Source organism: Cebus imitator, unplaced genomic scaffold (assembly GCF_001604975.1).
Source record: "Cebus imitator isolate Cc_AM_T3 unplaced genomic scaffold, Cebus_imitator-1.0 Scaffold485, whole genome shotgun sequence".
NCBI lineage: Eukaryota > Metazoa > Chordata > Mammalia > Primates > Cebidae > Cebus > Cebus imitator.
Window position 1 is genome coordinate 940,268 of NW_016107800.1, and position 22,214 is coordinate 962,481.

At 41.6% G+C, this 22,214-nt stretch overlaps 2 protein-coding genes and 1 non-coding gene across 7 annotated transcripts in view; 2 read left to right on the plus strand and 1 right to left on the minus strand.

Moving 5' to 3' along the window:
- The window catches only part of INTS14 (integrator complex subunit 14), a 38,378-nt gene extending 28,829 nt beyond the window's left edge, over window positions 1-9,549 (plus strand). For 2 of the 5 annotated variants that reach the window (XM_017513012.2, XM_037732940.1), the window contains 3 exons: window positions 2,416-2,534; window positions 5,994-6,059; window positions 8,684-9,549. In XM_017513012.2, coding sequence (XP_017368501.1) covers window positions 2,416-2,534; window positions 5,994-6,059; window positions 8,684-8,935 — 437 coding nt within the window. In that variant the 3' untranslated portion in view covers window positions 8,936-9,549. The remainder of the gene's footprint in view (window positions 1-2,415; window positions 2,535-5,993; window positions 6,060-8,683) is intronic. The other 3 variants (XM_037732939.1, XM_017513014.2, XM_037732938.1) reach the window with 2 other exon arrangements.
- A 410-nt stretch (window positions 9,550-9,959) lies between these two features.
- HACD3 (3-hydroxyacyl-CoA dehydratase 3) overlaps window positions 9,960-22,214 on the minus strand; it is a 42,273-nt gene continuing 30,018 nt past the window's right edge. Inside the window, exons 6-11 of the mRNA XM_017513017.2 lie at window positions 20,154-20,264; window positions 18,716-18,843; window positions 15,140-15,252; window positions 13,392-13,498; window positions 12,674-12,805; window positions 9,960-11,965 (exon numbers count right to left, since the gene is read on the minus strand). Of these exons, the coding sequence (XP_017368506.1) occupies window positions 11,889-11,965; window positions 12,674-12,805; window positions 13,392-13,498; window positions 15,140-15,252; window positions 18,716-18,843; window positions 20,154-20,264 (668 nt within the window). The 3' untranslated portion in view covers window positions 9,960-11,888. The remainder of the gene's footprint in view (window positions 11,966-12,673; window positions 12,806-13,391; window positions 13,499-15,139; window positions 15,253-18,715; window positions 18,844-20,153; window positions 20,265-22,214) is intronic.
- LOC119468739 lies at window positions 13,986-14,088 on the plus strand. The gene has a single exon (XR_005197500.1). It is a non-coding gene; the product is annotated as a small nucleolar RNA U13 (small nucleolar RNA).

The window sequence follows — 22,214 nt, forward strand, 5'->3', positions numbered from 1 at the left end:
CCAGATCTGTTGCATAGGTGTCGTCCTGAGACTTCCCTTTACATCTTTCCTATGGATCTCCTGTTCATAACTCCTCCTGAAAAAGGGGTACTTGGGAAGTAAATCTTTTGAAATCTTGTGTATTTGGAAATATATATATGTTTATTTCATTCTTTATACTTAATGATAGTTTGGTTGGGAATTGAGTTCTAAGTTGGAAATCATTTTCCCTCAGAGTTTTAAGCATTACTCTGTTGTCTCTTCTGGAGTCCAGCGTTGCTATGGAAAGAGTGCCATGCTGACTCAAAGACCTTTGACCCTGAACTGGATCTTCTCCATAGTCCTTGGTGATCTTCTTTGTATCCCTGGTATTCTGAATTTCAGAATGTTGGTCTCTTCATTCATTTTGCTAGGCACTCAGTGGATCCTTTCCATCCGACAGTTCATGTTCTTCAGTGCTGGGAACATCAGTTATTTCTTTAATTTTCTCTTTCTGTATTCCCTGTTCTCCTTTTCTGGAACATGTATTTGTGATTTGGGTTTGTATAATTTTCTATCTCTTTCTACCTATTTTCCCATTTTTAACATTTTTGTTCTACCTTCTGTATCTTCAGATTTATCTTATAACTTTTATTTTTTGTTTACACTATCATATTTTTTATTTCTTGTTTCATAAAGTAATATTTCCTGTCTCCTAAGCCAGTTAGTTACCACATATAGGCTCCAGACAACTAATGACAGCACAAAATAGGCTCTGATTAGATGCTGAAATGTTTGGTACTATGCTGGGGATAGAAGGGTCTAAGAAAACAACTATCTGCCAGAAAAACTTGGAACAATTTCATGGAAGGAGTAAGACAGGATCTGGACTTGGAATATAGGTAGGTAAGTTTGGATAGGTAAGGAATGGCAGTGTTAAATGGTGGAAAAAGTGTTGGCTTTGGAAGCAGGCCCAACTGAGTCACGGTGAAACCTCGTATAAGTCCAACCTCTCTGTGCCTTAGTTTCCTCATCTTTAATGGGACTGATAACATCTTCCCTCTAGAGTTGCTGTAAAGAAAGAAGTTGAATATGTAGAGTATCTGGCACATAGTTGGAATTTAATAAATATTCTTTATTTTGTAAATTCCTTGAGGCTGAAAAGCATCTTCTCTAGACACAATTCCTGGCATAGTGCTTGCCACATAGTGGAGTCTTACTATAGATAATGAATGAAAGTGAATGAGTAGATGAGTGAGTGAGAAGGGAGAGCATTCCAGGCAGTGGGGAGTAATAGAATAGCAGCAGCGAAGTTGGAAATGAGCTGTTGTAGGGGAATGGACTTGTAAGACCTCAGCCTGACTCAACAGATTTATGTATTGACAAATATTAATGGAAATATGTCTGGAAAGTCGGGCTAGTATTTTTTGGAGGAGTCAGGGCTGAGGAGGGTTGATGGAGGAAGTGTTGGGCCAGTATTAAGGTGTTTTAATTAATGACCAAATCAGGGGTGGAGAATGTCTGGCTCAAGTTAGACCAACTGGTCTAATGCCATTTTTCAACATGAACATTTGGGCAAGGGATTTAAGTTCTCTGAACTTGTAGGAAAATGACTCCTGCTCTGTCTACAGCAGAAGGTAGTAATAATAAAGATCAAATACACCATTAGAAGTATGCGTGCTTTATAAGTTTGCGGCAGTTTCATAGACTCAGGAAGCAGGTACAGAGACAAACCCTATTTATGCATGTAACTATAAAACCAACGTGGCTTTAAGTTTTTGGAAGCAATAAACTAATACGCCATATTGTGGTATGCTTCACCAATAAAATTATTTCTTATCTTGCCCTTTGCTTTAATTTGGCTATATATAGTTTTCCTTTTTACTTATTTTAATGCCTAGACCTATACTGTCTAATCCAGTAGCTACTAGCTACATTAAATTTAATTAAAATTAAATAAAATTTAAAATTCAGTTTCTCAGTTCCATTAGCCACAGGTTAAGTGCTCAGTAGTTAGTAGCTACCATATTAGACAGCACAGGTATAGAACATTTCCATCATACAGAAAGTTCTGTTGGAAAGCACTGGGTTAGACTATATAGAATTGCAGTGTGTGTGTGTGTGTGTGTGTGTGTGTGTGTGTGCGCGCGCGCACGCATGCATTTAAACTATGTATTTGTTTTATCCTCTGACTTTAATTTATAAGCCAGATAAGTGAACCTTGTTTCTTTAAAAACATGAAGCTGTTTTTCACTTAAATGGGCCTCCTACATCAGTGGCTTTCTATTGAGAACAGGTTCTGCAACCTGACTGAAGTTAATGGATATTCTTAATTAATGATATGATAGGATATAAAAGATTGAGTGATTCAAAGAGCTTCGAGTCTGATTGGAAATGTAACGTATTTTGCCGTTGTATTTTGCCAGATGTCATTTCAAGAATGTCTTGTCTTTTAAGATGCTAAAGAAAACCCTTATGGCGAGGATGACAATAAGAGCCCATTCCCCCTGCAGCCCAAAAACAAGCGCAGTTATGCCCAGAATGTGACTGTCTGGATCAAACCCAGTGGCCTGCAGGTAACATTACCATTTACGTTGCTTTCCACTGGGGGACAGGAGGAGGCATTTGGGTAGGCGGGCAGGCAGACTTTTTATTTGATTTTCTGTCCTTTGATACTTAGTAATTCATTTACTTCTAATGTTTGTCATTATTTCCAAAAGGGATTTGAGATGCCCTACAGCAAAACATGCATATAGCAAAATCATTTTTTACAAAATGTAGAGCATTAAGAATCCTAGAGAAAGAAGGAAGACAATTGTGCTGGGAACCCAAGGCAAAGTGATAATTTTACGTGAGCGTTTTGGCCCTGAACTTCCTACTACCAAAGTCAAAAAAGAAACATGTTGGGTTATATAGTTGTTCTTGTCTGAAAAAAGGAAATTTGCCAGTTTGTCTAGAGAGACATATATTTTCCTGGCACTGAATTTTAGTGTGAAATTTTTCATATGGTGAGACATTGAATAACATAATGGGTATTGTCTTTAACAACAGTTTTGGAAGAGATGTAAAGGTCTTCATCTCGGTATTTCTTCCATCCCTTCAGTAGAACCCAAACCAAAGCGTTACATTTCACAAAAACACTTTCATAGGAAGCTGTGATAACACCGTTATCAAGGAATGATGCTTTCAGACAAGGCATTCAGGAACACTTCCCCTTTCATCAACAAAAAGTCATTTATACCTGTTTTAAAAATTATTTATTGAAACTTTTTTCTGCTTTGAGCACCTTTATTTATGTTCGTTCCTCCAGTAAGTTCAGCCTAAACCAAATGAGAAGAGACAAGCCACTTGGACAACAAAAGTAGCTTCTGTTGACTGCACAGTGTCTGAGCCCCCTTTCCACCGAGACTTAACCACACCCTGCCAAGGCACATGTCAGGGGCCTCTTTGTTGGAAAATTAGGTCTTCTACTTTCCTGATGTCCCTGACCCCAGCCCTTCCTTGTCAGAGGGATATTAGAACCACTTTCACCACCAGTTATAGCTAAGTTTTTCTTAAATTATAAAAAAATTTTTTTGTTTGAATCTTGACTACTGTAGAAAAATTTTTTTTTGTTCCTGGGTTTATTTTTCTTATTTTGGTAAAATATACATAACATAAAATGTACCTTCAACCATTTCAAGGTACACAATTCAGTGCCATTTAGTACATTCACAATGTACCATCACCCCTATCTAGTTCCAGAACATTTTATTTTATTTTATTTTATTTATTTATTTATTTATTTTTGAGACGTAGTTTCGCTCTTGTTACCCAGGCTGGAGTGCAATGGCACGATCTCGGCTCACCGCAACCTCCGCCTCCTGGGTTCAGGCAATTCTCCTGCGCCAGCCTCCTGAGTAGCTGGGATTACAGGCACGTGCCACCATGCCCAGCTAATTTTTTGTAGTTTTAGTAGAGACGGGGTTTCACCATGTTGACCAGGATGGTCTCGATCTCTTGACCTCGTGATCCACCCGCCTCGGCCTCCCAAAGTGCTGGGATTACAGGCATGAGCCACCGCGCCCGGCCAATTCCAGAACATTTTAATCATTTCAAAAGGAAACCCTGTACCCATTAGAAAAGTCACTCCACATTCCTCCCTTCTTCCAGGCCCTGGCAACTACTAATTTGCTTTCTGTCTCTATGGACTTGCCTATTCTAGATATTTCATATAAACAGAATCATACAATTTGTGGCCTTTTGTGTCTGACTTCTTAGGCTTAGCATAATGTTTTCAAGGTTAATTAGCGTTGTGGTATGTATCAGTGCTTCGTCCCTTTTTATGGCTAATATTTCATGTCTGTATGTATGTGTCACATTTTAATTATCCAGTTGATGGACATAAGGTTACTATTTAGCTATTATTGTGTGTAATGCTGTTATGAACATTCATATAATGGACATAAGGTTACCATTTAGCTATTATTGTGTGTAATGCTGTTATGAACATTCATATATAAGTTTTTGTCTGAATATTTTTTTTGAATACTCTTGGGTATGTATATATTTAGTAATGGGAATGGGATTGCTGGGTCAGACGGCAATTCTGTTTAGCTTATTGAAGAATTGACCCACTCTTTCATAGCAGCTGCCCATTTTGCATTCCTGCCAACAGTGTATAAGTGTTCCAGTTTCCCCGTGTTCCTGCCCATGCTAGCTTTCCATTCATTATTACTACTATCATGCAGCTGTCATAGTGGGTGTGAAGTGGTCTGTCTTTGTGTTTTTTCATTTCTTTAATAACTAGTAATGTGTATCTTTTCCCGTGCTTATTGACCATTTGTGTATATTATTTGGAGACGTATATTATTTCAAGTTCTTTGTCCATTTTTTAATTGGGTTTGTCTTTTTGTTGTTGAGGTTTTTTTTTTTTTTAAATATATTCTGGATAGTAAGACCCTTAGCAGATACAAGGTTTGCAAATATCTCCTCCCGTTTTGTGAGTTATCTTTTCACTCTCTTTATAGTGTCCTTTGATAGAGTTTTTTGTTTTGATGAAGTCACATTTTGCTTTTTGCTTTTGTTGTTTGTGGTTTTTGCTATCTTAACTAAGAGATCATGGCCAAATCCAAAGTCATGAAGATTTACCCCGTTTCCTTTTTCTTCTCCCCTGCCCCCCACTTGAGAAATGCATCTCATTATGTTGCGCAGGTTGGTCTCAAACTTCTGGCCTCAAGCAATCCTCCTGAGGGATTACAGGGGCACACCACTGCACCTGGTTCCTGTTTTCTTCTGAGTTTCATAGTTTTAGCTCTTACCTGTAGGTCTCTAATCCTTTTTGAGTTAATTTTTTGTATATGGTATGATGTAAGGGTCCAAATTTGTTCTTTTGCATGTGGATATCCAGCTGTCTCAGCACCAAATGTTGAAAAGACTGTTTTTTCCCCGTTGAATGGTCTTTGCAAACAAGCCCCTGGCCATAGTTGTATGGGTTTACTGGGTGCCGTTTTGTGAGGCAAGTGCATTTCTGTGAGGGGATTTCTTTTATTGTCAAGACTTTTGAAGGAGGGAGTGCCTTACTAATGTCGACCTGACGTTAACTCAAAAGGGGTCCTCATCTTGACATTGTAGCTCTGCTCTCATTTTCATTTCTTTAGACATTCAGATGCTTTTAAAAATACTATTTGAGGCCGGGCGCGGTGGCTCACGCTTGTAATCCCAGCACTTTGGGAGGCCGAGGCGGGTGGATCACGAGGTCAAGAGATGGAGACCATCCTGGTCAACATGGTGAAACCCCGTCTCTACTAAAACTACAAAAAATTAGCTGGGTATGGTGGTGCGTGCCTGTAATCCCAGCTACTCAGGAGGCTGAGGCAGGAGAATTGCCTAAACCCAGGAGGCGGAGGTTGCGGTGAGCCGAGACTGCGCCATTGCACTCCAGCCTGGGCAACAAGAGCGAAACTCCGTCTCAAAAAAAAAAAATATATATATATATTATTTGCCCTTTTTTACCACAGAATTCTAATGTTGGATTTTTTTTTTACCTTTAATAGACAGATGTACAGAAGATTTTGAGAAATGCAAGGAAACTACCTGAAAAAACACAGACATTCTATAAGGTGAGAGTGTGAGAATATAGTGGAAGAAGATGTGCCCAAAATATATAGTTTGACGGTAGTAAAACTGTAGGATGGCAGTGTGAATATGGACAGGCATTAGAGATGTATGACTTGCGCCTCAATTTTTTCAAATAAACTCAGTATGGCTGGGCACAGTGGCTCACACCTGTAATCCCAGCACTTTGGGAGGCCAAGGCGGGCGGATCACGAGGTCAAGAGATCCAGACCAGCCTGGCCAACATGGGGAAACTCCGTCTCTACTAAAAATACAAAAATTAGCTAGGTGTGGTGGCAGGCGCCTGTAGTACCAGCTACTTAGGAGGCTGAGGCAGGAGAATTGCTTGAACCCAGGAGGCGGAGGTTGCAGTGAGCCGAGATCACACCATTGCAGTCCAGCCTGGCGCCCAGCAACAGAGCAATACTCTGTCTCAAAAAATAAATAAATAAATAAAAATAAACTCAGTATAAGTGATGGGTCTGTTCCTTCCCTAAAATCCAAGAATTGTAAGGGTTTAAATGGCCTCATTCTGTATAGGAGGATGGTTTTTCTGTTGGGGCTGCTGTGAATGAATGGCTGAAGGAAGCAGCTGAGAGGACCTGTGGGTCATAATCCTGAAGTTTCCTTATCACTCCTAGATGGTATGCAGGCCAACCCAGGCAACCAATGTATATGGCTTCCCGGATGGGAAATTACCCAGAACATTGGTTTTTTTTTTTTTCTTTTTTTTAGATGGAATCTCATTCTGTCGCCCAGGCTAGAGTGTAGTGGCGTGATCTCGGATCACTGCAACCTCCACCTCACGGGTTCAAGTGATTCACCTGCCTCAGCCTCCTGAGTAGCTGGTACTATAGGCACATGCCACCACACACAGCTAAATTTTGTATTTTTAGTAGAAATGGGGTTTCGCTATGTTGGCTAAGTTGGTCTCGAGGTGATCCACCCGCCTCAGCATCCCAAAGTGCTGGAATTACAAGCGTGAGCCACCCTGCCTGGCCAGTCCAGAACATTCTTATTGCGCCAGAGAATCTGCTTCTAGGAATGACATCTAAAATTAGACATTTATGAATTGCAGAGGAGATGGCCCTCCAGAATCATGCGTAGCTAATCCAGAACCATTGGTGAAGAAACTATTAAGTTACAGGGTAGAGTGGGGAACATTTAGGTTTGCTCCTTGCTCCTATTGTTTTGGTGTTTGGCTGGAATTAAATTAAGTGCAGCGTCAAGTATGCCATTTGTGTCCTAGCTTTCTAATTCTAAAATATGGCCCACACAGCCATCCTCAGGCTAGCATGTAACCAGAGAGGATACGTGTGCTACTTTGTCTGGGTGTTTTCTCATTACCTTTATGTCACTGTTGTCTTCAAACCTAATTATGTAGTCAGCTGGTGAAATAAAACAGCTTCCATCAGAGTCCAGCCGAAGAGCTTCTCAGCTAGCCAGGCGCCTCCTGACTGAAGCCCGTAATCCACAGTCCATCCTTCCTGCCGAGCGTCCTACAGCCATCAGCTGTTTACACGTGATGACACACTTGTTTGGCCTTCTTCTGAACTTTCCACTTTTTTTAACAGATGATAGTATAAAGATGGTCAGAGAGCCCATTTCTCTGTTCTGGTTTTATATTACTTCTACATATTAGAGCCGCAAAGGGCCCAGGGAAACTGACTGCTTCAGCCCCTGCAGTGGGCAAGGAAAGGGTTATTCTGATTTCATTTGATTTTATATATATTTTTTGATGTGGAGTCTTGCTCTGTTGCCAGGCTGGAGTGCAGTGACACAATCTCAGCTCTCTGCAACCTCTGACTCCCGGGTTCAAGCGATTCTCCTGCCTTAGCCTTGCAGGTAGCTGGGATTACAGGCATGTGCCACCACGCCCAGCTAATTTTTCTATTTTTAGTAGAGATGGGGTTTCATCATGTTGGCCAGGATGGTCTCGATCTCTTGATCTCATGATCCACCCGACTCGGTCTCCAAAAGTGCTGGGATTACAGGTGTGAGCCACTGTGCCTTGCCCATTCTCATTTTATAAATGAGGACTTTGAGACCCAGAGAAGCTACACAACTTGCCCAGATCACTCCACTGAGGGGTTGTTGGGGCACTTCATATTTCTCTGCTTCTATCACTAACCAACCTTCCTTTTTGCTGGTCTTTCCACTGCCTCCTCTGAGCCTGTTTATTGTCTTAGTCTGAGGCCCTGCCACAGTGATATCAGAGGGTTAAGGGCAAGTCTTTTCCATCCCTAAATAATTGGGGAAAAGTACTCCTCCTTCAAGTTAGGAGTAACGAAATGATGGATACAAAGTGCTGACCACCACGTGTGGCGTAAATGCTCATTAACTGTGATGATTACTTGTGTTTAGTCAGCTCACTGTCTTCTTTAGCCATCTTCTGGTCACCTGTAGAGGAACCACTTCCTAGTTATACCATCACATTCTTGTTACTGGCATCCCTGAATAAACATGTTCTCATATAAAATTGCTCCCAAAAACAAAAAAATAACAAAAAATAAAAGAAAAATTGTTCCCTAAAGTTCAGTCAAGGAGAACTTATTCTCAGCTGAGCACTTAGAAAATCTGTGTTGAGAACACATTTCAGGAGCATTGATGATTTTCTGTCTTGTCTCAGGAGCTGAACCGTTTACGAAAGGCCGCTCTAGCCTTTGGTTTCTTGGACCTGCTGAAAGGGGTGGCTGACATGCTGGAACGGGAATGCACACTGCTGCCCGAAACAGCCCACCCTGATGCTGCATTCCAGCTGACCCACGCAGCCCAGCAGCTCAAGCTGGCCAGTACCGGCACCTGTGAGTATGCCGCTTATGACCAGAACATCACACCTTTGCATACGGACTTCTCTGGGAGCAGCACTGAAAGAATGTGAAACTGACTTTTGGAGTGCTCCTTTTTTCATTTCAACTGAAAATGATGTAGAGTAAAAACCTTTCCAGTATGTTCACCTCTGGGATAGCCACCCAGAGACCTTCCTGAGGCTGCCTCAGAAGCACCGACTCCACTAGCGTGAGAAGGATGTGAAGGTGGTTGGCTGATCGGGCTTTAACTTCCTGGGACTCACAGTTTTTAAGCTTGGAAGATAACTGCTGTTCCCATGATGGGCACATTTCCTGAGAAGCTTGAATGGCTGATGAGCATAGAGTACCCCTGCCTTCCTCAGGAAACCGGCAAGGGCTCTCTGGCTTTCCGAAAGCATCGCCTGTTCTCTCCAGTTTCTATCTCAACTGTTAAGGGCGTTCATGGAATGAGCACCTCAGACTGTCTGGAGGTTGCCGAGTACACACCACCACTTTCAGAACTTTCCGCAGAACTTGGGCAAAATGTGGTGGTAATTCTTAGAGGCTTCTGGTATCTCTTGAGATTCTAACTTTTAAAGGACAACCATTAATGTGTAAAATGAGTCCTGTTTCTTCAAGGTTTTTGTTTTTTTTTTTTAAATGAAAATATTTGATTTTCTATAAAATGGTTTCACTATGAAACTAAGGGTCCTTTATCTTTTGGTCTGTCCTATTACTTGAATATAATTTCAACTTCCTAAGTGGCATAGATTCTTAAATAATGAGGTTTCCTTATTTCTGACACTGATTGATTAGGCCTCATTGCCCAAGCAAGGTTCTGGTTAGATAATCCTGACAGATCACCGATTCCAAAGTTAGTTATGGTTCCCATTTATCAGCTAGCTTTATGACCTTGGGCAACTACCTGAGGCTTTATCTGCATCATCACTGTTTTTCAGCTGCACCACCTTCCATGTAAATCTCATGTTTCAACCAGAGCAACTGTTTTTGGTTTAACATGCTGATTGCTACATAATATTTTGCCTGAACACAGGACTTTCTACGAACAGAAAAGCATTAGACTAAATTATCTTTAAGCACAGTCAGTCATTAGAATTTGATTGTAAATGTTTTAATGGAAATACACAATTGTTCACTTTCTTAAACAGCAATAAAGGGGTTTGTAACAATCACTAAGAATACAGAATTCTGCCACAAGGATGCAGCATAATCTACTGCAAAGCTGATCTGCGCAATTACACATAGCTGCAAGAATACCAGAAATCAACACAAACAAGTATTGACAGGTGTTACAGACATGCAAAATATCCTTCAATGCAACAGTTTTTTAAGAAATCAGCCAGCCTATGTTAACAGATGTTTTAGTTAAAGTTTCCATCTTGGGCTCAGTGACATAGTATTAACTCACCGAGACTCCTTTCCCCCAGGAATGTTGAGAATGGCAGAACTGAAAGAGTTATCACTCCTTAAATTCTTTTATGCAAGTGTTGCTCCAATACTTATTTTACTTGGTTTACTTGGAATGTATGAGGGGAAACTGATGTTTTTTACAGTGGCCAACCGTATGTCTAAATTTTCAGTCCTCCTTTTTATGAGTTTCCTGCCAGAAATCCTTGTTAAAGGATCAGCAGGTGTTCACCCCAAAGTTCTCGCTGTTTTCAGTGTCCTACTGCAGATGGGTTTAAAAAGCCAGCTGAACAGCAGCAGAATGAAATGTGTTTTTGAGGTCTATTCACAAATGTACAGTCCTACCGCTCACTTGAACAGGTACACAAGTAAATGGGCTCAGCCAGTGCAGGAGATGGAAGGCTGCCATTTTGTATGTCTGTGAACGCTTAAGACAGTTTGGAGGTGTGTTTGGCCTAATGTTTCTAGTTTGTCAAAGGCTGTAAGCTGTGTCACTGCCACTTTTCATCTATATATTTGTGTTCCCTTTGCATCCCTGCTACCATTTGGACCTCGTGTGTGTGTGTGGTTTGGTTTTGTTGAGATAGGGTCTTGCACTGTCACGCCAGCTGCAGTGCAGTGGCACAATCTTGGCTCACTGCAGCCTTGACCTCCTGGGCTCAGGATCTTCCCATCTCAGCCTCCTGAATAGCTGGGACTACAAGTGTGTGCCACCACAGCCGGCTAATTTTTTTATTTTTTGTAGAGATAGGGGTCTCACTATGTTGCCCAGGCTGGTCTTGAACTCCTGGCTTCAACTGATGCTCCCACCTTGGTGTCCCAAAGTACTGGGATTACAGGTGTGAGCCACATTCCTGGCTGAATTTGGAACTTGTAATCTCATTGTTTTATAAAAAACGGTTCATTTTTCTTCAGTGTTGAAAATAGTTGATGTACTTAAAAATGGCATGATCATGATGTTCCAAGATTCTGATTAGTTTCTTTCAAAGCATTCTGTGCCTCTTCAATGCCCACACTGCTGAATACTATAGTAACAGATGTTAGGCCAAAGGATGTCAGATGTGAAACATGTTCTCTAGCCCCACTCTTAGAAATGTTTTATCAGTGACTCAGTCTACTTGATTTTCAAAAAGTCAGTGCCATCCCACTAAACAAGGAACCCCTTAGGCATGAATAATTACGCCCCGCCTGAGTCACTTTAACAGCCTTCTATAGAGTGAGATAGTCTTGCTTTTCTTCACAAGTCATAGCTGAAAAGAACAAATCTCAACTGTAAGAACTGTCAATACATTGTAGGGATAAAGCACTTTTTGAAAAAAAATCTGGCATGTATTACACAGACTGAACATGAGCTAGAGTTGGGGTGGGCTGAGCCTTTTGCTGTCATTAACTGAATACACAAGAATGAACCTCATCAGATATCAGGAATCCATGTCATGCAAGTACTACAATAAGATAACAATACATTCAGGAATGCTACTGGGGAAAAGGAAGATAGCCTCACTGAGGATTTCATCATTTAACATTAAAAAAACTTTTACATTGGTACAACAAGGTAAAACTCTAAAAGAATCAGATTAGGCTCAAACTGCCAAGAAGCCATCTAAATCTTTCTTTTTAGGTGACCTTTTTCTTTTTTTGTCCATAGCGCCGTCTGCGCTGTTTATAAAGGTGACGAAAATTTATGTATAACCCTGAAAAAGAGAAGAGGCCGATTAGAAATTACAGTCTTTGTCTATTTATAACCAGAAGCTCTTGTGGGAGGGGCAGTATCTAGCTGTCGTGTCCCACAGCAAAAAGCTACTGCAGCAGCTCAGGCAGGAGTACAACTTATAACAAATTAACAACGCAATACACACAACCCAGCTTTTCCCCAGTGAGTTGGTTTGTTTGTTTTTTTGTGACAGAGCCTCACTCTCACTCAGGCTGGAGTGCAGGGGCACGATCTGAGCTCACTGCAACCTCTGCCTCCCAGGTTCAAGCGATCCTCCACGACCACGCCCAGCTAATTTTTTGTATTTTTAGTAGAGATGGGGGTTTCACCATGTTGGCCAGGCTGGTCTTGAACTCCTGACCTTGTCATCGCCCACCTTGGCCTCCTAAAGTGCTGGGATTGCAGGCATGAGCCACCGCACCCAGCCAAGAAATAGCTTATGGTATATTCCCAATCACCAAGAGCACTTAAAGAGCATAATTTAACTGCTGGAGATTTAGAAAAGAAATACTTCCTTACCATAGCATATTCCTCTAGTGGGTCTCTTTTTGCAAAGTAATCATTCTCTAATTCTATCCTACTCTTCTGGAAAAAAATAATTCTCATATGGACTTTTAATTTCTGAATGATTTAATTCTACTCTCTAAGAAGTGACAAGAAAACGTCTGTGTTACAGTTCAATACTTACCTAAAAATATCATTATAAGATAAATCTGAAGAAAAAAGGAAAATCTAACTTTGATTTTCACTGGATATGGCAATGTGAAACTGAATCGTCCCGTCTCATTGAATATTGGAATGGACTGAATCACTGAGACAGCTGAAAACAGAAACAAGAACTTGTTAGAAGCAAATTAAACAGTCATATCTAATGACAGGACCTTCCAGCCCCTAGTATTCTAAAGTTTCAGTTCTGGGTTTGCTGGAAAGGCTTCCTCCTCCCTTTGTACAGAAAGTTCATGCCTCTTCTTTTTCTCCCCTAGTTTTCTAAGAGATCAGCCTCCAGCCTGTCAACAGAGAGACAGATGAGGAAGTCATGGCAGTGGGCTTCTTCTATTCTATAAAATGGAAAGAAAAATCCCTAGCTGACTTACGAGACGTTTGTCAGAATAAAATAAAGTTGTCAGTAAGAACTCCCTTTGGAATACTAAAAGTATCATATAAATGGGAAGCAGGCAGGATGTGACCACCTGGCTTACCAATGTTACAAAATGAGCTACTTTTCTGGAACAGTCTGAAAACCAGGAGTATTATGGAAGGAAGCCCATAGAAAGAAATCCCTGAAAAGTCCAATACTTCCATTTATCAGACTAAGGCTGGCAAAGGGGGGGAAGAATGGACTGGTCTCTCAGCCTCTGGGCACCCCCTGGAGCTAAGCTACAAAAGCTAAGAGTCCCTGAGAGTACCTTCTGCCAAACATCCCAGTGGATATATGGGAATCCACACAGTGTAACGAAGCCATGTGACCACCTTCCAATCCATGTCAACGCACGTTAGCATGTAGAAGGGGTACCTATTGAAAATAAATGATTCAAAAAAAAAGAAATGATTCTAACGTGAAAACCCACTTCAGGTTCTGAATGCAACCTTAGAATGTCATTTAAATAGAAGAATTATATTTCTCAGCCACATATGGCTTCTTCGGAACAGAACTGTAATGCTGGCTATCCACCTATAAACTCCCGTCATGCTGCACCCTGAATTTTCAAAGGATGTGAACTCTCTTTAACGGCAAACTAAGTTTAGGTCTTAAAGGAAGCTTCAGTACATGGACTGGATACTCAGATGTTTTTTGGCTTTATTCTGAGTTCTCATCTACATTCCCACTGGGTAAGGATATTCGGTACTTTATTTCTGGATAAATGAGTTATTACCAAAATTAAAGTATACAAAAGACCTCTAATCTAGAATCAGACATACTCTCTTTTAAAAGACATCCCATAGGAAAATAAATATTTCTTCTCAAACAGTAAACATTAACATTAAAGACCCATAATCTGATCCTTTTGTAGCTCCTAAAAGCATGGTAATTGGATTTTTACGCTCATGTGTCGGATGTGCTTCCCTCAAACCTTGTTATATCAGCACATTACTTGTCTGATTTTAAAAGCATAATCTGTTTTACCTTTGTATTAAGGTATTAGAGGGTACACTGGGTGCCATAGGACATAGACCATGGTTAAGACACAATTTAAGGCTGCTACGGCCTGTTGCCCCTCTCAACTAGCAACTTTGTCGAAATACCACCACACCTGGAGCTAGGAGTTCGTTTGCAAAATCCTTGCTCCAGCTGACTGAAAGAGAAGAAATATGGAGTATGTGTGGTCTGGTAAAGAAGAATACATCTATCTACTTTAACTGGATCCATTTCTTAAAAGATACTTATTCTACTAACAACTGAGAATGGGAAAATTAGGTCAGAGGCCCTTTCAAACTTCATTAGTCTTGTACTATAAGAGTCATTTCTATCACCGCTTGTACAAAGTTAGTCTCAAACTAGATCTGTCCAACCTGGATTGCTACTTCAACCTCATGTTTCTTCAGCCCTTTCAAGAATTTTTCCATGTGGACAGGTCCTCTCTTTCCAAGACTGCAAGATCCTGAAGTCATGGTAAGATGAGTCTTCCCTTTTGCTGGTTCTCCCCTTCTCCCTAATATCCAATCTGGTATTATGATCCAATGATGGCTTTAAAAAAATCTGTCAGCTGGACGTGGTGGCTCACACATATAATCCCAGTACTTTGGAAGATCAAGGTGGGTGGATCACGAGGTCAGGAGTTTAAGACCAGCCTGGCCAACATGGTGAAACCCCACATCTACTAAAAAGGCAAAAATTAGCTGGGCATGGTGGTGCACACCTGTGATCCCAGCTACTTGGGAGGCTGAGGCAGGGAGAATTGCTTGAACCCAAGAGGCAGAGGTTGCAGTGAGCCGAGATCACTCCAGCCTGGGCAACAGAGCGAGACTGTGTCTCAAAAAAAAAAAAAAAAAAGTGCCTCGACTTTGCAGAGCACATAGGTGCAACCAGAATTCTCCACATATGTAATTTTAGTCCCAAACCAAATGAGACTTCTGCTAAGACAGCAACTCCCTCAAGAACAGAGCTGCCGCAAAGGGAGATGCATTCAAGCACTGCCCTGGCATTTCTACCCACCTGATAATTTCACCTATGCTCCACAGATAAAACACAAAGAAAACCACAGCTTTGTTTTGCATTTCTTCCATCGTGCCAATGACGATAAACAAAATAAAATTTCTTCCAAGAAGCTATTAGAAAGACCCAGAAGAGAGAAAAAAGTTAATAAAATATATGTAAAGGTATATAAATGTGTTACGTAAAACCTAACACCACTAAATGCAAGGCAAATAAAAAAGATTGAGCTCCACCAGTGTAAGCCTACTCCAGTTTTGGAACAAGTAAAGGGCCCAAGCCCGTCTTTGTGACTAGAGAGGTACGGTATTTTGTGTGTGTAAATATACTATAAATCACTTATTTAAAATATGCACACATGTTCAAACACAGTCTAAAGAATACTGCCAAACAAACATTTGGGTTTACGTAGCCCATGTTAAGCAATGGAGCACTGCTAGTGTGGGACCCCTGTAAGTAAAATCACTGCATATTTTTCTTTTCTTTTTTTGAGACAGGGTCTCACTTTCTTGCCCAGGCTGTAATGCAGTGGCACAATCATGGTTCACTGCAGCCTTGAACTTCTGGGCTCAAGCAATCCTCCCACTTCAGCCTCTCGAGTAGACTGAATCCCAAAGTGCTGGGATCACAGGTATGTGCTACCACACTGGCTAATTTACTTTTTTTTATAGAAACAGGGTCTCACTGTGTTGGCCAGGCTGGTCTCAAACTCTTGGGCTCAAGTGATCCACTCGCCTCAGCCTCCCAGAGTGCTGGGATTATAGGCATGAGCCACTGGACCCAGCCCATGGCTTTTCTTTATAGGTTACTGCTTATGTATGTATTCCTGAACAGTAGATTGTTTCATTTTGCCTGCTTTAAAACTTTTGGAAATCATTCTATATGTATTATTCTGTGACTTGCTTCTTACTCAGGGTTATGGTCCAGAGACTCATTTATGTTGATGCACATGGCTAGAGTCCACTCACTTTCACCGTGGCAAGACATTTCAATATACGATAGACATTCTATTCTTCATAGATATCTGGGTTGTCTGTTTCTGGGTTTTATTCTATTCCAATGGTCTATGTGACTATCTTTGTACCATATAATGTGGTATTAGCTATTAAATCCTTATACTGTCTTGATTTCTCATAGGGTAAGTCCCTAACTTGAGCTCTTCTTTAGAGAATATTCCTGGACCTCTTTTTTCCCCCTATTTAGAAAACTGTGGTAAAATACACATAACAGCCAGGCACAGTGGCTCACGCCTGTAACCCCAGGATTTTGGGAGGCCATGGTGAGCGGATCGCTTGAGGTCAGGCATTCAAGACCAGCCTGGCCAACATGGCAAAACTCCATTTCTGCTAAAAATACAAAAATTAGCTAGACATAATGGCAGGTGCCTGTAGTCCTACCTATTCAGGAGGCTGAGGCAGGAAAATCACTTGAATGCAGGTGGTGGAGGTTGCAGTGAACTGAGACTGCACCCCTGCACTACAGCCTTAGTGACAGAGCGAAACTCTGTCTCCAAAAAAGAAAAAAAAAATACACATAACATAAAATTTACCATCTTAATCATTTTTAACTGTTGAGTGGTATCAAATACATTCATAATGTTGCACAACCATAATCACCATCCATCTCCACAACTCTTCATCTTGTAAAATAGAAACCATGACCCATTAAATAATAACTCCCTGTTTAGCCAGCGCCTGTGAAACACCATTCTACTTTCTGTCATCTCTGATTTTGACTATTTTAAGTACCTCATGTAAGCAGAATCATCCAGTATTTGACTTTCTGTGACTGGCTTATTTCACTTAACGTAGTTTCCTTAAGGTTCATCCATATTGTAGCATACATCAGAATTTCCTTCATTTTTAAGACTACGTAATATCCCACTGCATGGAGGGACACTTGGGTTGCTTGCACATTTAACTATTGAAAATGATGCTCCTATCCTGGCTGGTCCTCTGTTTTTTCAAAAAACTTCAGAATTTTCTCACATTCCAAAATTTTTTAGACTATGATCAGAATTGTATCTAATCTACAGGTAGATATGAGAACTAACAATATTATAGTATCGAGTCTTATAATTCCAGAAAATCATGTCTATATACTTACTTTTTGTGCTCTCGATTCCTTCCTGTATCTCAAACAGTTCACTTATTTTCTCTTTAGCTGTATCTAATCTACTACACAAACTATCCATTAAATTTTTATTTATTTATTTAGTTTTAGAAAGAGGGGTCTTGCCCTATTGCCCAGGTTGGAGGGCAGTGACACGATCACAGCTCACTGCAACACCAAACTCCTGCACTCAAGGAATCCTTCTGTCTCCACCTCCCAAGTAGTGTGAATACGGGTGCACACCACCACGTCTGGCTTTGATTTTTATTTTTTTAAGGTTCTTACTATGCTGTCCAGGCTGGTCTCAAACTGCTGGCCTCAAGCACTCCTCCTGCCTCACCTTCCCAAAGTGGGGGATTACAGGCATGAGCCACCAAGCCTGGATGTAAACTTTAAAGTTGAGTTACTGTACTTTTCATTAATAGAAGTTTTTAAGAAGTACTGCCTTCATCTACAAAAAGTGGGAGGAGACCAAGTACATTTCTGACTAAGGAGACTGAAGGTAGGTTTTTCTGCCCCTGCCTAAGAATCAAATTTCCCTAGTCTTAAAGCTCTTTATAACTTTGTAATTTCATGAGGATATTATAAAAAATGAAATACACCTGAAACAGTAAAAGTCTACTTTGGGCCGGGCGCGGTGGCTCAAGCCTGTAATCTCAGCACTTTGGGAGGCCGAGGCGGGTGGATCACAAGGTCAAGAGATCGAGACCATCCTGGTCAACACGGTGAAACCCCGTCTCTACTAAAAATACAAAAAATTAGCTGGGCATGGTGGTGCGTGCCTGTAATCCCAGCTACTCAGGAGGCTGAGGCAGGAGAATTGCCTGAACCCGGGAGGCGGAGGTTGCGGTGAGCCGAGATCGCGCCATTGCACTCCAGCCTGGGTAACAAGAGTGAAACTCTGTCTCAAAAAAAAAAAAAAAAAAGTCTACTTTGGTAAATATCCCTGGGGTTCTAAATGTTCTTTCTTGTTCAGGTAAAATAATACTATTCCTGTACAAATAGGTGTTTTTACTAATTGAGTCTTCTTAGCAAAATGTAACATACAGAAATGGCTATGTCCCCATTCAAATCTCAACTTGAATTGTATCTCCTGGAATTCCCACATGTATGGGAGGGACCCAGGGGGAAGTAACTGAACCATGAGGGCCAGTCTTTCCCATTCTATTCTCATGGTAGTGAATAAGTCTCATGAGATCTGACGGGTTTATCAGGGGTTTCTGCTTTTGCTTCTACCTTATTGTCTCTTGCCACCACCATGTAAGAAGTGCCTTTCGCCCTGCGCCATGACTGTGAGACCTTCCCCAGCCACGTGGAACTGTAAATCCAATTAAACCTCTTTCTTTTGTAAATTGCCCAGTCTTGGGTATGTCTTTATGAGCAGCATGAAAACAGACTAATACACACACCTACTATACAAATAATGGGACCTTCCATTACCCACCCTTCAGCTCAACTATTCAATACCTGGATCAGAGAAGGCAGTAGTGGTGATGAAGTAACTCCAATTGCTGCATTGATAGTTTCCACAGCTGCCAGCATCTGGCAGAAATACATCATGTCAGCCACAGTATGGAATGTGTCATAAAAGGACTCTATGGGCACAAATAACATTAAGGGTGAATCAGATGGTAAATTCCAACAGAATTATTTCTCAAATTAGATCACTCCTTTCATGAAAATAACTGTAGGAAAGGAGTAACAAACATGAAGTCAGATTCGAGTTTCTCACTTAACTAAGCAGGAAGAGTGCAGGCCACCGGGGTCAGGAATAGTAAATTCTACCAGTTACCACAACATTCAAGAGTCAAGGTCTTGCTCCATCACCCAGTCTGGAGCGCAGTGTCATGACCGTGGCTCACTGTGGCCTCAACCTCCTGGGCTTAAGAGATCCTCCCACCTTGGCCTCTTAAAGTGCTAGAATTACAGGCCTGAGCTACTGCACCTGGTCCATACTTTCATTATCAGATAGAAAATCCTCTCCCATTAAACTTTCTTCTCCTAAGTTTTATTACCTATTTATTCATCAGATAAAATTTCAGAATATTTTAGATCAAATTCTCAAAAATTTCTCATTGGCATTTACCAATGGAATGCCACTGGTCAGAGCCATAATCCTGTTAAACACATAAATTAATTGAAGAAGAACTAATATCTTTTTTTTTTTTTTTTTTTTTTTGAGACGGAGTTTCGCTCTTGTTACCCAGGCTGGAGTGCAATGGCGCGATCTCGGCTCACCGCAGCCTCCGCCTCCCGGGTTCAGGCAATTCTCCTGCCTCAGCCTCCTGAGTAGCTGGGATTACAGGCACGCGCCACCATGCCCAGCTAATTTTTTGTATTTTTAGTAGAGACGGAGTTTCACCATGTTGACCAGGATGGTCTCGATCTCTTGACCTTGTGATCCACCTGCCTCGGCCTCCCAAAGTGCTGGGATTACAGGTGTGAGCCACCGCGCTCAGCCCAAGAACAAATATCTTTATGATATTATTTTAATTCTGTTTAAGAATAGTTCATTTTAGAACCTATTTAGCCTCCAAAAGGGTGAGAATTCTTTTGGCCTTGCATAACTTTGGCACTGGAAGTATCATATCAATTTATTTAGTGGTTACTGAACTATCAAGTAGTGAAAAAACAAAAGGATTCTATCCTAAGATGTGGCTCTGGCTAGCTATGATTGTGAACCATCTCTAGGCCTGTTTTCGTACCTGTGAAATGGAAAAAATACCAGTCAGCTTATTTCACAAGGCTATGGGAAATAAGAGGTATGAAAGCACAACAAAAAGCAGGGGGTGCTCCACAAAAGCGGGGGTTACGATTACCATCAAAGGCAGAGAGGACTCCCTTTGGTGAGTACTGGGCCAAACTACTGAGAAAGGGAAAATTAATCCTAAAATTTCTTACTTGCCTTTTCCCAAGATACAGAATCGCACAGTCAGGTTGACAAAGATCCAGGAGAATCCCAAGAATTGCACAAGATTATACATAAACAGGTATCCTTTCCTTAAGTTTGCAAGAGCTGTAAAGCAAAGCAAAGCAGTAAGCTATTAAAAGCAATAGTCCCAGCAGGTGAGAGGTTTATGAGGCATATCTGGATGACTTCAACTGTTTTCCTTCCTGAGTGCTCCTAAGCTCCCACACAAATACCCGGTCCAGGTCCTTACCAGCCTGGGCCCCCACTCCCATAGAGAAACATGAGGAACACTGCTCTCCAGCGTGTATCTTCAGCAGCCTTGAAGGATAGGTATACAGACACAACAAACCCATGAAAGAAATACTACCCCTGGTGTGATTGTGTGTGTGTGTGTGTGTGTGTGTGTGTGTTTTCACACAGCCTCATAACTCCCACGGCCCTTGTTACGTACAGTCTTTTGCTATACTGTTGGGACAATTCTGTTTTCTGAGGCCGAAATTGTCCCCACAGTATAACAAAACAGAAAGCCACAGAATGCCTCTATGGCCTCTGCCTTCCTTTCAGCTGCCCAAGGCAGGACTCTAATCTGATTGTGGGTCCTAAGACCCTCATTCCAGAGAGGGTCCTGCCTCATACCCTCGAGGAGGGAATGCTGCACAGAGATGCTGAGAAGAATCTTAACAGACAGGCCTTGCTGAGTTTAGATCAGACCCTTTTTGTCCAATCACATTTCAACACAGTTCAACATGCTTCAGTAATGCCTATCCGATGAAGGGGACAGGGTTTAGTCAGTTCTAGATAGCTGAACACATGAAGGATCCTGGAGGGTGGCACACCTGGGGAGGGCACAGACGCTCCACACCACTTCCTCCATCCTTTGTCCTAATCTCTTCATCTGTATCCTTTATAATAAACCAGCAAATCCTTTCTCTGAGTTCTGTGGAGCTACACTAGCAAATCAATCAAACCCCAGGAGCAGGTTATAGGAACTGTGATTTATAGCCTATTGGTCAGAAGTTCTGGAGGCCCAGACTCAGGAAAGGCATCTAAAGTTGGGGGCAGGGGGATATCTTGGGAACTGAGCCCTCCATCTGTGGGAATCTGATGCTATCTCTGCATAGTGTCAGAATTGAATCAGAGGGCACCCAGCTGGTGTCTGCTGCAGAACTGACTGCTTGTTTGGTGTGTGAAGGAAAAAACCCACACACTTGGTCACAGAAGTCTTCTGGGTTGATTGTTTTTGAGTGAGAAAATAGAAAAAAGCAGATGAGTGTTTATTTTTTCCATAACACCTGGCAAAAAAAATGAGTGGCCATCTGAAGAGGCATTACAAAAAGGAAATAAAGGTTTCCTCAGCTCCTACTCCCATCACTTTTTTTTTTTTTTTTGAGACGAAGTCACTCTGTCACCTAGGCTGGAGTGCAGTAGCACAATTTGGGCTCACTACAACCTCCACCTCCCAGGTTCACGCAATTCTGCCTCAGCCTCCCAAGTACCTGGGATAACAGGTACCTGCCACCATGCCCAGCTAATCTCTATATTTTAGCAGAGACGGAGTTTCATCATGTTGGCCAGGCTGGTCTTGAACTCCTGACCTCGGGTGATCCACCCGCCTTGGTCTCCCAAAGTGCTGGGATTACAGTTGTGAGCCACTGTGCCCGGCCTTTTCTGGAATTTCTTTAAGGTCAAACTAGCTCAAAGAGATATATACAGTAAATGAAAAAAACAATTCTGATATTTGGTTATATATTCATTCAACCAAGCATTAACTGAATACCTACAACGTGCAAGGTACTGTGAGGAGAATACTGGGATACGAAGGGAGTTCAAGGCTGCCCTCGGAGTTTACAATCTAAAATCTGTAATACCAGGCAGGGAGTGACGCGTCATGAAGGGAGTTCAAGGCTGCCCTCGGAGTTTACAGTCTAAAATCGGTAATACCAGGCAGGGAGTGACGCGCCATGAAGGGAGTTCAAGGCTGCCCTTGGAGTTTACAGTCTAAAATCTGTAATACCAGGCAGGGAGTGACGCGTCATGAAGGGAGTTCAAGGCTGC